The 12,251-nt window shown below is 46.6% G+C and overlaps 1 protein-coding gene across 5 annotated transcripts in view; it reads right to left on the minus strand.

The window, feature by feature from the left end:
• The window catches only part of LOC109646535 (filamin-C-like), a 33,149-nt gene extending 21,043 nt beyond the window's left edge, over positions 1-12,106 (minus strand). For 3 of the 5 annotated variants that reach the window (XM_069519868.1, XM_069519867.1, XM_069519865.1), the window contains exons 1-9: positions 11,319-12,106; positions 4,751-4,999; positions 4,566-4,663; positions 4,270-4,420; positions 3,627-3,745; positions 3,465-3,542; positions 3,181-3,343; positions 2,884-3,084; positions 1,153-1,275 (exon numbers count right to left, since the gene is read on the minus strand). In XM_069519868.1, the coding sequence (XP_069375969.1) occupies positions 1,153-1,275; positions 2,884-3,084; positions 3,181-3,343; positions 3,465-3,542; positions 3,627-3,745; positions 4,270-4,420; positions 4,566-4,663; positions 4,751-4,999; positions 11,319-11,697 (1,561 nt within the window). In that variant the 5' untranslated portion in view covers positions 11,698-12,106. The remainder of the gene's footprint in view (positions 1-1,152; positions 1,276-2,883; positions 3,085-3,180; positions 3,344-3,464; positions 3,543-3,626; positions 3,746-4,269; positions 4,421-4,565; positions 4,664-4,750; positions 5,000-11,318) is intronic. The other 2 variants (XM_069519870.1, XM_069519869.1) reach the window with 1 other exon arrangement.
• Between the last annotated feature and the right edge of the window lie 145 nt (positions 12,107-12,251).

The raw sequence follows: 12,251 nt of genomic DNA on the forward strand, positions 1-12,251 counted from the left end.
TCATCAATGTAACAGTGAGTTTGTGTTAGTGAGCTGAGAGAAGCAGGTTTTACTGAGGCTGAAAGGAAAGAGCAGCAAAGATGAAATGAGATGAAGTGAGTCCAAAGGAGGAGGAGGAGGAAGAGGAGGAGGAGGAGGAAGAGGAGGAGGAGGAGGAGGAAGTTCAGAACTGAATCAAACCATCAAATTAAAATAAATAACATGTTCAGATGATAACAGTTTCACAAGGAGGCTGGTGTTAGATGGAGGAAGAAGAGTCACTGAAGCTGAAGCAGGTGATGAAGAACATTTCAATATATGAAATCATTATTCACATGTTAAGGTCACATACGGTTTAATTAGAGGTCACATGCTAAGTTAATTAAGAAAACAATAAGCCTTTTATAAAGGGGCGGGGCCTTAAAACAAAAACTGATAACTTATTCATATTCAAAATAAATGTTCAGAATCTATTCAGTGACGTCTTTGTTCAAATCTACAGAGCGTGCATGTGCGCAGGAGCGTGCACGTCCCCCCCCCCCCACACACACACACACACACACACACACACACACACACACACACTGGATGATAAAAACATAAACCTGTTTTTATAGAATGATGTCATCAGAGTTTCATGTTTCATGAATTATTGAATAACTGAAAGTGAATCTGAACATTATGAAATATAACGTCTGAAATATTAAATTTAAAACCTGAAAGTTTGATCAGATTCACTTTTGTTGATCCTGATAAAAACGTAGGTGGAGTCTCGGTTCTCCGTCTCTTAGCAACCATTAAAAAGCTCTAACAACAGAGTTGATGACGTAGTATCAGCTAGAACTTGTAAAATACATATATTTGTACTCAAATTCATAAACGTACCTAATCAGAATATTTGCAGATAAATGATTTCTCAACAGACGACCATGTTTAAAAACCTGATCATCAGCGTCGCTCATGTTTCTGAGCTGAAGCTTTCATGCGTCTTTATCCCTCAGAGAGGCTCCGCCCCCCCGCGGACTAGCAGTGAAGACGAAGCAGCTGCTGCACATGCTACAAACAGGAAACGCAGAGAGGCAGAGGCAGGATGTTTGAGTTCAGGTGGAAGGAAACCAGGTGAGCCTCCAGCCCCAGCCCCGCCCTCAACCCCGCCCCCTGGCCTCTACTAACTTGGTCGCCTGGGTTTGGGCGGTGTTGGAGGGGGGGCTCTCCGTGTCTTGTCTGAGGGAGGGGTGCGAGTGGACTGAGGTACCATCAGCACCGGAGAGCCGGCAGGTGGGACACTCTGTGGAACTGCAGGAGGGAACAACAGTGATGACACATGTGGACATAAGAGGACAGACACCTCAGCACCGGCAGGTGGCGCTGCAGCAAGACCAGAACCAGGAAGACAATCCAGACTCAACTCCAGAGTCAGATTCACACAAAGTAAATGAGATCCTCAGTTAATGACAAGAAACAAGTCAACAGTCAAATCCAGAGTCATGAAAACTTCCAGGTGGAGTTCCTGAAAACGTTTCCTCTCCGAGTCTGAAGCTTCCTGTTTGTTCATGTTTCATCTCATCTGTTAGTTTTAGTTTCACTTTGTGATTCAGAGACTAAAGAATTCTGTCTCACGTACGTCCTGTCGTCACCACCTACCTGGGCGGAGTCTACCTATACTTGACTCTGATTGGTTTGTAGACGGAGTCTGATGTGGGCGTGTTGTAGTAGTCTTTCTGTCTGAATGGAGGAAATGAAGCGCTTTGGTTGCCATGGTAACACCATGATGTATCACTAGTAGCATCAGCACCTTCAGGCGCAGTACTCCAAAGTACTACAGTACTGCACAGTACTACAGTACTCCACAGTACCACAGTACTACACAGTACTACAGTACTCCAGTACTACACAGTACTCCAGTACTCCAGTACTACACAGTACTACAGTACTACAGTACTCCAGTACTCCACAGTACCACAGTACTACACAGTACTACAGTACTCCAGTACCACACAGTACTACAGTACTACAGTACTCCAGTACTACAGTACTACACAGTACTACAGTACTACAGTACTACAGTACTCCAGTACTACACAGTACTACAGTACTCCACAGTACCACAGTACTACAGTACTACAGTACTACAGTACTCCAGTACTACACAGTACTACAGTACTCCACAGTACCACAGTACTGCACAGTACTACAGTACTCCACAGTACTACAGTACTACACAGTACTACAGTACTCCAGTACTACACAGTACTACAGTACTCCACAGTACCACAGTACTACAGTACTACAGTACTCCAGTACTACACAGTACCACAGTACTACACAGTACTACAGTACTCCAGTACCACACAGTACTACAGTACTCCACACTAGTTCAAATGCACCAAATGATCGTCCAAACATATCGTCGGAGGTGAAGACTGAAGTAATCAAAACAAGCTTCTGTCTCGAGTCAGGATTAGATGATCCAGACTCTCAACCTTAATCCTGACTGAGAGAACAAAGTCAACAGACGAGTACTGAATCAAAGAGAACCAAAGATCAAAGATCCTTTATCAAAACTTTACGTCAAACTAAAGTCGATGCCGTCTGCACCTCTGCCGACCAATGAGGGAGGAGACATAGAAACCAATCAAACACAAGAACTGAGGCGCGACGATCCAGTCAGATCCAGACTGAGCTTCATGTTTCATACGATCATTGAAAACCAGGATGTTACAGGAGGGGGGGGGGTCAACTTCAATCTTCTGAGTATTAGATGATGAAAAGAAAATCTGAACGTCTCAGACATAAAATAAAAACTGTTTTTGAATGTGACCTGATAAAATCCTCCTGGTTTCAGTTTCAACATCAGAACCTTCAGACTCCTGCAGAACTGAACCGGCGCTCTGTGACACCTACCCTCAGAAATGTGGACAGTGAAAGGGCTTGTGGGAATCTGCTGCCCGGCAAAGGTCACGTAGACGGTGTGCGCCCCCTCCAGGATGGGAACATAGGTACAGCGGAAAATACTGTCCCCTTTGTTTTCCAGGACAATCTCCACTGTGTCCCTGCGACCGTTAGAGTCCACAATGATGACGCCCACGTCTCCGGCTCCCGCCCCTGGAGGACAGACAATGAGACATTTACACTTTGTCCTTGTTTGTTTCTCAGTTGAATCGAAGTCGTTTAAAGCAACAGTTCAGTTCGAGTGTTTACCTGCTGTGTAAATATCGAAGTACGTCGGCTTGTTGGCCACGTTCCCCATCGTCTGCAGCCCCGGCCCGCGGGCCTGGACTCTGCTCGGGTCGCCCATCGCCTTGGAAACGTTCACTATGAAGGGACTTCTATCAATGTCCTGCCCAGCGAACAGCACCTTCACCTGGTCAGAGAGGGAATCACAGGCCTGTCAGGTTTTTTTCTTACAGACGTAAAACGAGTTTGATCCTGAATCAAAATGACGTTCGATCAGATGATGTTAAATCTTCTTCTGTGTTTCTCACCTTATGAAGCCCCTCCACTTTGGGCAGGTAGACCACAGAGTAGGTTCTGTTCTTGTCGTTGTTGGGGATGACTCGAGCCTGACGGACACAGACAAAATTTAACTGAATAAACTTATTGTGATTTAATGTTTGAATTTATTTAGGGGTGATGAGAGTTCCCACCTCCTCCGTGTGTCCCTCTGGATCCTCCACGTAAACCAGAACCTCACCCAGTCCGGCCTCCACCGTCTCCACCAGGAACTCCGCCGGTTTCAGAACCGTGTTCCCTCGAGGTTCGATACCTGAGACACGATGAAGGGTTAGCATTAGCCTCACCTAGCATTAGCCTCACCCTGAGGCGATTATTTCAGATGTTATTTTATAAAGAGTCAGGACGACTGAGACGTGTTATGTTTCCTGGATCTGCACCAAAATTGAACAAGTAATTTCCTGACTCATACAACAGGAGAAGAGTTGTTGTGCGATCCTGTAAACTGATGAACAAATTCACTAATTCATTAATAAGTCACACTGAGCTAATTACTTATAAAATCCACCATTTCTGAATTAAACGAACAAATTAACTCCAATTCTTTGTAATGTGGGGCCGACAAAGTTCTGATCAATTTGTCAAAAAATATCAGTTCATCGTCAGCAGGAGAGAGAAACGTTCATTATGAATAACTCAGTTAAAACAGAGAGCCGAGAACAGAACCCTGAGGAACCTCACGGGTAAAGTGTGATCATCTCACATGAGTTTGATCTGAAGAACCTTTTAAAACATCAGGAAACATGTCACTAAGAGAAGTGACGATTGTTTCCTCACCAGGTCCGAAAGCTTTGGCTCTTTTCGGGTGCAGAGTCTTTGCCCTTAAGGGGGCGCCGGGCTTCAGTTTGGCTTTAGGGAACTGAGACAGGTACGTCATCACAGAGTGCTCGTCCACGTTTGGGTCGACAATCTCCTCTGGAGCGATCACCTGAAGAAGACAACGAGCCGACAACATGACGACAATGTTTAATCCTGACAATCTGAAGATGAACTCCTGAAAACAGGACGCAGTGACAGACACACACATGAATCCTGAGTGTGTGTCTTCGTGAGTTTGTTTGTTTGTGTGTTACCTGTGGAACTCCGAGCCAGTCGTCCGCCTGCTGCATGGCCTCTCTGGCGTTCTCCACCGGCTGACTGGGATCCCATGTTTCCCAGTCCGGACACAAACCTGAATGATTCACAGATATTAGTTTCTCCTGAAGCTGATTATTGATTATCGATCGGTGTGTAACGGTATCAGCGCTCTGGTTCTCACCGGGGGCACAGTTGTCCACCAGCGCTCCGAGAGCCTTCCCGTCCCTCCAGTCTCGGTGGAAGTTGGTGATGGGGAGCTGAGGCACCTTGTTCTGGATCCAGCCCAGCAGACGCTGCTTCGGCGTCAGTTTCTTAGCGTCCTCGTCGTCCTCGTCCTCCCACATGGGCATGGAGATGGAGTAGTGGAGGATCAGGGTCCAGATCAGACCCAGGATCAGCTTCAGGTTCCCGTCCACGATTGCTTTAGAGTCTGAGGGTCAGAGGACGGAGGAAGACGTTACAACCCGTCAGTTACAATAAGGAGGTTTTGAGTGTTTATATCATTAGAACAGAATCAACACATGAGCAGCATTTACATGTGAAAAGTTGTGTTTGTGAGCTGATGTGAAGTTTGTTATGATTCATCTTTTCCTCGTCGCTGCAGGAGAAACGAAAGTTCACACACTTTTCATCCTTTGACAGCAGCACAGTGACGTCATTCAGCCGCCGACTGAGGAGCGAGGTCAGTTCAAAGAGAAAATACATGTACACACACACACACACACAGACACACACACACACAGAAAACACACATAAACACACACACACACACAGACACACACACACACAGAGAAAACACACATAAACACACACACACACACACACACACACACACAGAGAAAACACACACACACACAGAGAAAACACACATAAACACACACACACACACAGAGAAAACACACATAAACACACACAGAAAACACACATAAACACACACACACAGAAAACACACACACACACACACACACACAGAAAACACACATAAACACACACACACAGAAAACACACATAAACACACACACACACTCACAGACACACACACACACACAATGAACTGAAAAGAGTTCGACATGTTTTCACCACATGACCCAGATGAAAGGCGAGTTGATGACCACGTCCTCTGATCGACCAATCACAGAGAAGTGCTGCGTGTTTCCAGCAGTAAGTTTTAACAAACACAGACGTGTTTATTAACAGAAACCTGAACAGACGCTTCGACTCCTTTCAACATGTTTACGTCAACTGACGCCACATTTAACGATGATTAACCGTCACCATGACAACGATCCAGAAATGATTGATCCACATAAAAACATATACTTTGCAGTTACAACAGTGAACTGAAGTTTAACAGTCTTGAGTCCGTTTACTTTACATTCTGAAATAGCAAAGATTTGGAGCTGACACTTCATTCACACTCAGCTCTGCTCTTCATGTCTCATCACACGTTCAAACTCTTTTTATGTTCGTCGCACTGATGTGGATTCTTGGAGCTGATATAACTTTCACATCTTTATACATAGAATACAAACACAACTTCTCTGGGTTTTACATGTGTAAAATAAAAGATTTCATATCAACATAAACTCTGATATTTGTCTATGAAAGATTTACATCATCTCATTTTAATCAGGCAACAAATCTGCTAGAGATGTCAGCTGACTCCAACTCCCATCAGCCCTTTCACCTCTTCCTCCAGAGTGTGTGTGCGGACCTGACTTTGTGAGTCTCTGTGGAAAAAACCTGTTCACAATCATGAAATCATATTTTCCCTCTGAGCTCAGATGACCACGGTCAACAGACACACACAGGAAGCTGGAGTCCAGAGATTAGTCAGGTCCAGTGTTCACAGAGGAAATGTTGTGATGGACTGTCACTGTAATCTTTTCTCAGGAAACACACACACACAGACACACACACACAGACACACACACACACACACACACACACACACACACACAGACACACACACACACACAGACACACACACAGACACACACACACACACACACAGACACACACACACACACACAGACACACACACAGACACACACACACACACACACAGACACACACAGACACACACACACACACACACACACACACACACACACACAGACACACACAGACACACACACACTCACAGACACACACACAGACACACACACACACACACACAGACACACACACACACACACACACAGACACACACACACGCACACACAGACACACAGACACACACACACACACACACAGACACACACACACACACACACACACACAGACACACACACACAGACACACACACACACACACACACACACAGACACACACACACACACACACAGACACACACAGACCACAGAGTTTGGACTTTGTTCTAAAACTATTTAGATTCATACAAACTCTTAATTCTCTCTCTCTCTCATTGGTTGCCATGGGTTACAAACAAACAGCTGACGGTCGCCCTGCAGAGAAACAAAAAGACTCCTGATAGAAGTCGGAGGAAAACAACCACATCATGTGACGGGGAGCGGGGATCTGTGTCATGTGACTTTTACAGGAATATTTCAATTCATAAAGTCATCTATCTGTATAACAATAAAAACGATAAATCCATTTATTTAACGATCTGTTTCCTGTCTGTGACTGACACTAGACGCTGATCCTGAGTGGGGGAGGTTCCCTCTCCACTGAACACCCAGAGGTCAGAGGTCAGAGACATTCTCTCCATGAGAGCGACGTCACACCAGAGGACCAACAAACACGTCTGAAGATTCTCTCTGAACGGCTGCAGCTTCACCTCCGTCAGTGATGTCACAGCCACAGTGATGATGTCACAGCCACAGTGATGATGTCACACACCCAGTGATGATGTCACAGCCACAATGATGATGCCACATCCAGTGATGATGTCACACACCCAGTGATGATGTCACAGCCACAATGATGATGTCACACCCAGTGATGATTTCACAGCCACAGTGATGATGTCACAAGAAACATGTCACATGATGCACAAAATTCATCAATGATTCTCCTGAAAATTAAACGAGAAGCATCAAAACTACAGAAACACTTTAACACAACAACAACAGCTGTCGGAGAGCGAACACACACACACACACACACACACACACACACACACAGCAGGTGGACAGTAGCTGTATAAACATGAGTTGAACTTCACAAAGTGCTGAGCTACTTAAAGAAACACACAATGAACACAAACACCTGTGACATATAAAATCCTTAAGTGTGTGTCTTCAGCCAACAGCTGGAGTGACTGACACACACACACACACACACACACACACACACACACACACAGTTTCCTTTAAGCTTCTATAGAATCAAAACTTAAGATCAGTAAATAGAAAGTATGTTTAAGGGATGAACTGTGTTTAACAGTAAATGTTTGAGTCAGTGAACGCAGCATTAAGGAGTTCTGATATTAGTTTGACCTTTAATAACCTTCCATCATTGACAGACGTTCTAAAGGTTCCTGCAGAACATCCACCGGCTCTTCAACTTCACAAAGGTTCATCCGAGAGATTTGATCTATAACAATTTATTAGACTTTATCTAAACTGTCAGGATCATTAGAGAGAGAGAGAGAGAGAGAGAGTGTGTGTGTGTGTGTGTGTGTTGACCCTCCAGCTGTTGGTTCAAATGCCTCAAACCAACTGTGACGACAGCTGACACACACACACACACACACAGACATAGACACACACACACACACACACACACAGACACGTTGACTCCCACACACAGGCAACATTCATCACCCCCCCCCCCCCTCCTCCCCGTGTCATGTGGTGGGGGGTGATGACAGTAACGAGAATCTTTGTTGTTCAGATTCAAACTGAACTTTATTGATGAGGCAGCAGTGTGACAGTCAGCAGATCACACACACACACAGTTCGATCCTCGTTCTCTCAGTGAATGAATTCATACATGATGTAAATATAAGACGTGTCGTCCTCGGCGTGTTTTCATTGTAAATCAACATGAGAAACTAGAATCAGATTCTGATTCATGAACGAGTGGAAAGACGAAGCTGCTTCAAACTGTTTCTGTTCACATTGAAGAGACGACGTGAACGTGACCTCTGACCTCACACAGGAAACACTCGTCAGACACACAACACTGTGACATCGAGAATTTAAAGTCCTCCTCCTCACAGACATTAATAACATGGCAGTCTCACATCACCATATCTCCACTAGAGCCCTGAGCTCCCAGAATTCACTCTGTTGTTGTGTTGATGTGTTCAGGTCCATCAGCATCTATTGTCCTCGTGTCCTGGAGACGGATCCTCACATGAGACTCTGAGCTTCATTCACTGCTCAGAACGTGTCTCTGTAGTTTGACTCTGGTTGAGTGAAGGACAGAGTGTGTGAGTGTGTGTGTGTGTGTGTGTATTTGTGTGTGCGTGTGTGTGTATTTGTGTGTGTATTTGTGTGTGTGTGTGTGTGTGAGTGTGTGTGTGTATTTGTGTGTGCGTGTGTGTGTGTGTGTGTGTGTGTGTGTGTGAGTGTGCATGTGTGTGTGTGAGTGTGTGAGTGTGTGAGTGTGTGTGTGTGCATGTGTGTGTGTGTGTGAGTGTGTGTGTGTGTGTGTGTGTATTTGTGTGTGTATTTGTGTGTGTGTGTGTGTGTGTGTGTGAGTGTGTGAGTGTGTGGGGGGGATCCTGGCCTCACTTTAACATTCCTGTGAGCTGACGGCTTCAACACATGTGAATCATTACAGAGTCAGAATATTTCTGTTCACACTGACACACATTCACAACACTGTTACTTTAACAACACAACAATCTTCACTGGATCATAATTCATGTGTTCATCACTCTGCTGAGTTAGTTTCAGTTTCACATCATCGAACCACCAGAATGAAACAGAGCAACAGTCTCACTGGAACTGAAAAGTTAAATTCATGTTTGTAATGAAGGAAACAAGGAAACAAGGAAACCACCTGATTATTACATCAATGAAAACGACGTTCGTCGTCCATCGAAGACGAGAAACTGATCGTGAATATTTCTACAGATCAGTGAAACATCCGCTGTTCAGACTTTAATTCATGTGACCATGAAATTTATGTTGCATTAATACAAACATTTGAAATGTTGGGATTAATTAATATTATTATTATTATTATTATTATATACTGATCAAACCTCCGCTGATCCAGAACCAAACACGTCTCAGTCAGTTTGTCTCAGTTTGTCTCAGTTTGTCTCAGTCAGTTTGTCTCAAGTCTATTTTCAGCAACTGTTGGTGGAGGCGGAGCAGAGCTCAGCTGTCCTGCCATCAATCACCTCATGTACCCCCCCCCTCAGAGTCACAACATGTGAACGACACATGTGAACGACACATGTGAACGACACGGTGAAAGAGTTTGACTGGAACAGTTTGACAAACCCAGTGTAAACATACATGAACCAGTTTCAACTCTGACTCGTCCAGTCTGCGTCTAAATGATTGAGGTGAAACCGGATCAGAGGAAACTGGATCTCAGTTTCCTGCTGGAAGAGTTCACAGCTTCAATCCACTCACTTCCTGTTTCCTAGACCACGTCCATTTTCTGGAAGCACTTCCAGCTTTAGTCCACTTACTTCCTGTTTCCTAGACCACTTCCTATCTGAGGGAATCAGCAACATCGTACTTTAATGTATCGTCTGTTCTGACGCTGTCTACGTTCCCTTCTCACTCAGAAGGTGGTCCAGGCTCTGGTTCAGGCTCTGGTCCAGGCTCTGGTTCAGGCTCTGGTCCAGGTTCTGGTCTAGGTTCTGGTTCAGGCTCTGGTCCAGGCTCTGGTTCAGGCTCTGGTCCAGGTTTTGGCTCAGGCTCTGGTCCAGGCTCTGGTCCAGGCTCTGGTTCAGGCTCTGGTCCAGGTTTTGGTTCAGGCTCTGGTCCAGAATCTGGTCCAGGCTCTGGTCCAGGTTTTGGTTCAGGCTCTGGTCCAGGCTCTGGTTCAGGCTCTGTTCCAGGTTCTGGTCCAGGTTCTGGTCCAGAATCTGGTCCAGGCTCTGGTCATCTCACGTGTAGACTACTGCCCCTCCCCCCCCGGCTGGTCTACCTGTACCTAATGTCTCTGACCGCTGCAGCTCTTCCAGAACGCAGCAGCTCGACTGGTCTTCAACCTCAGTTCACTCCTGCGCTCTTCACTGGTGACCAGCGGCTGCATCCCTTTCACAACACTGGTACTGGTTCCGTGCTGTGAACGGGTCGGGTCCAGTCCACATCCAGGACATGGTCCAACATTCCACCCAGCTCGTCCACTCCGCTCTGCATCGACCAATCAGCTGCTCCCTCACTGAGCGCTAACACTCAACAGAATCATGTTTCTGTCCCGGCTCCTAAATGATGGAACGAGCTCCACATCGACATCAGGACAGAAAGTCTCCACGTCTTCCACCACAGACTAAAGACACGTGTCTTCAGACTGATGTCATCATCTACTCTGGTGTGTAAATTAAAAATACAAATAATTTGTCTTGAAGCTGATGAACTGGTTGTGACTCACTCTGAATGAAATGATGTAATGAGTAGATGTGACGTCATGCTCATCATCAATCATCAATGAGCAGCTCAGATTTATTCATTCATGATTCCACTGACAGGTGCGTCACTAACCTGTGGACCAATCAGCAGCTCGGACTGAGAACCTCGGCCTCCTACTCAATAACTGATATCGATCATGTGCTCACCTGGTGTGCGTGTTGATGCGTGCGCGTGACTCACCGATGGACACGAGCTTGATGTGCTCTCTCTCCAGGAACTCCAGCGCCACGGACACGTTCTCCAGCTTCATCTGCCTGAAGTTGGGTCTGCTGTGGTACTTCCGGTACATCTTCTTCTGGCTCAGCACCTCCAGCAGCCCGATGAGCTTCAGCCCGTCGCTCAGGTCCTTCTGCAGGTCACTGATCCGCTTGTTCATCACCTTCAGGTGCTCGTTACACCAGCGCGTGAACGTGTTCTGCTGGATCTTCTTCCACGGAGCGTCCTCCGCCAGGTCCTTCTCCGTGGCCGGCATCTCCTCCTCCTCCTCCCCGGGGTCTGCGGGACTCTGGTACAACTGCGGCGGCAGCTGCGGCTCCAAGAAGCCGCTGTTACTCATCATGGTGCCGCCTCCTCCGGACACAGCGCGGAGCGGAGAGGGGGAGAGACAGACGGAGAGAAGAGAGGGGACAGGCAGAGGAGGAGGAGAAGAGGAGCCCGGGGGAGTGACACTATTCTCCAAAGTTTGCGTAAAGCGTCAAAACGTGCGCTGCGCAAAGATCTGATCCAGAGTCAGTGCGCGAAGAGACGAAAAGTTCCAGGAGAGATCAGAAAACAGAGAGAGGAGGAGGAGGAGAAGGAGGAGAAGGAGGAGAAGAAGAAGGAGAAGAAGATGAAGAAGAAAAAGGAGGAGAAGAAGACAGGGGCGGTGTGTTCCTCCGGACTCTCTCGGGCTCTGTGTCCGGGCAGAGACGCGCAGTGGGCGGATCAACGGCCTGAGGACAGTCGGGACAGCTGCTGGAGAGAGAGAGAGAGGGAGGGACAGGGGGGAGAGGGAGAGAGAGAGAGAGAGGGAGGGAGGGAGGGACAGGGGGGAGAGGGAGGGAGAGAGAGAGAGAGGGAGGGAGGGAGGGAGGGAGAGAGAGGGAGGGAGAGAGAGAGAGAGGGAGGGAGGGA

Source organism: Paralichthys olivaceus, chromosome 23, assembly GCF_024713975.1.
Source record: "Paralichthys olivaceus isolate ysfri-2021 chromosome 23, ASM2471397v2, whole genome shotgun sequence".
Lineage (NCBI taxonomy): Eukaryota > Metazoa > Chordata > Actinopteri > Pleuronectiformes > Paralichthyidae > Paralichthys > Paralichthys olivaceus.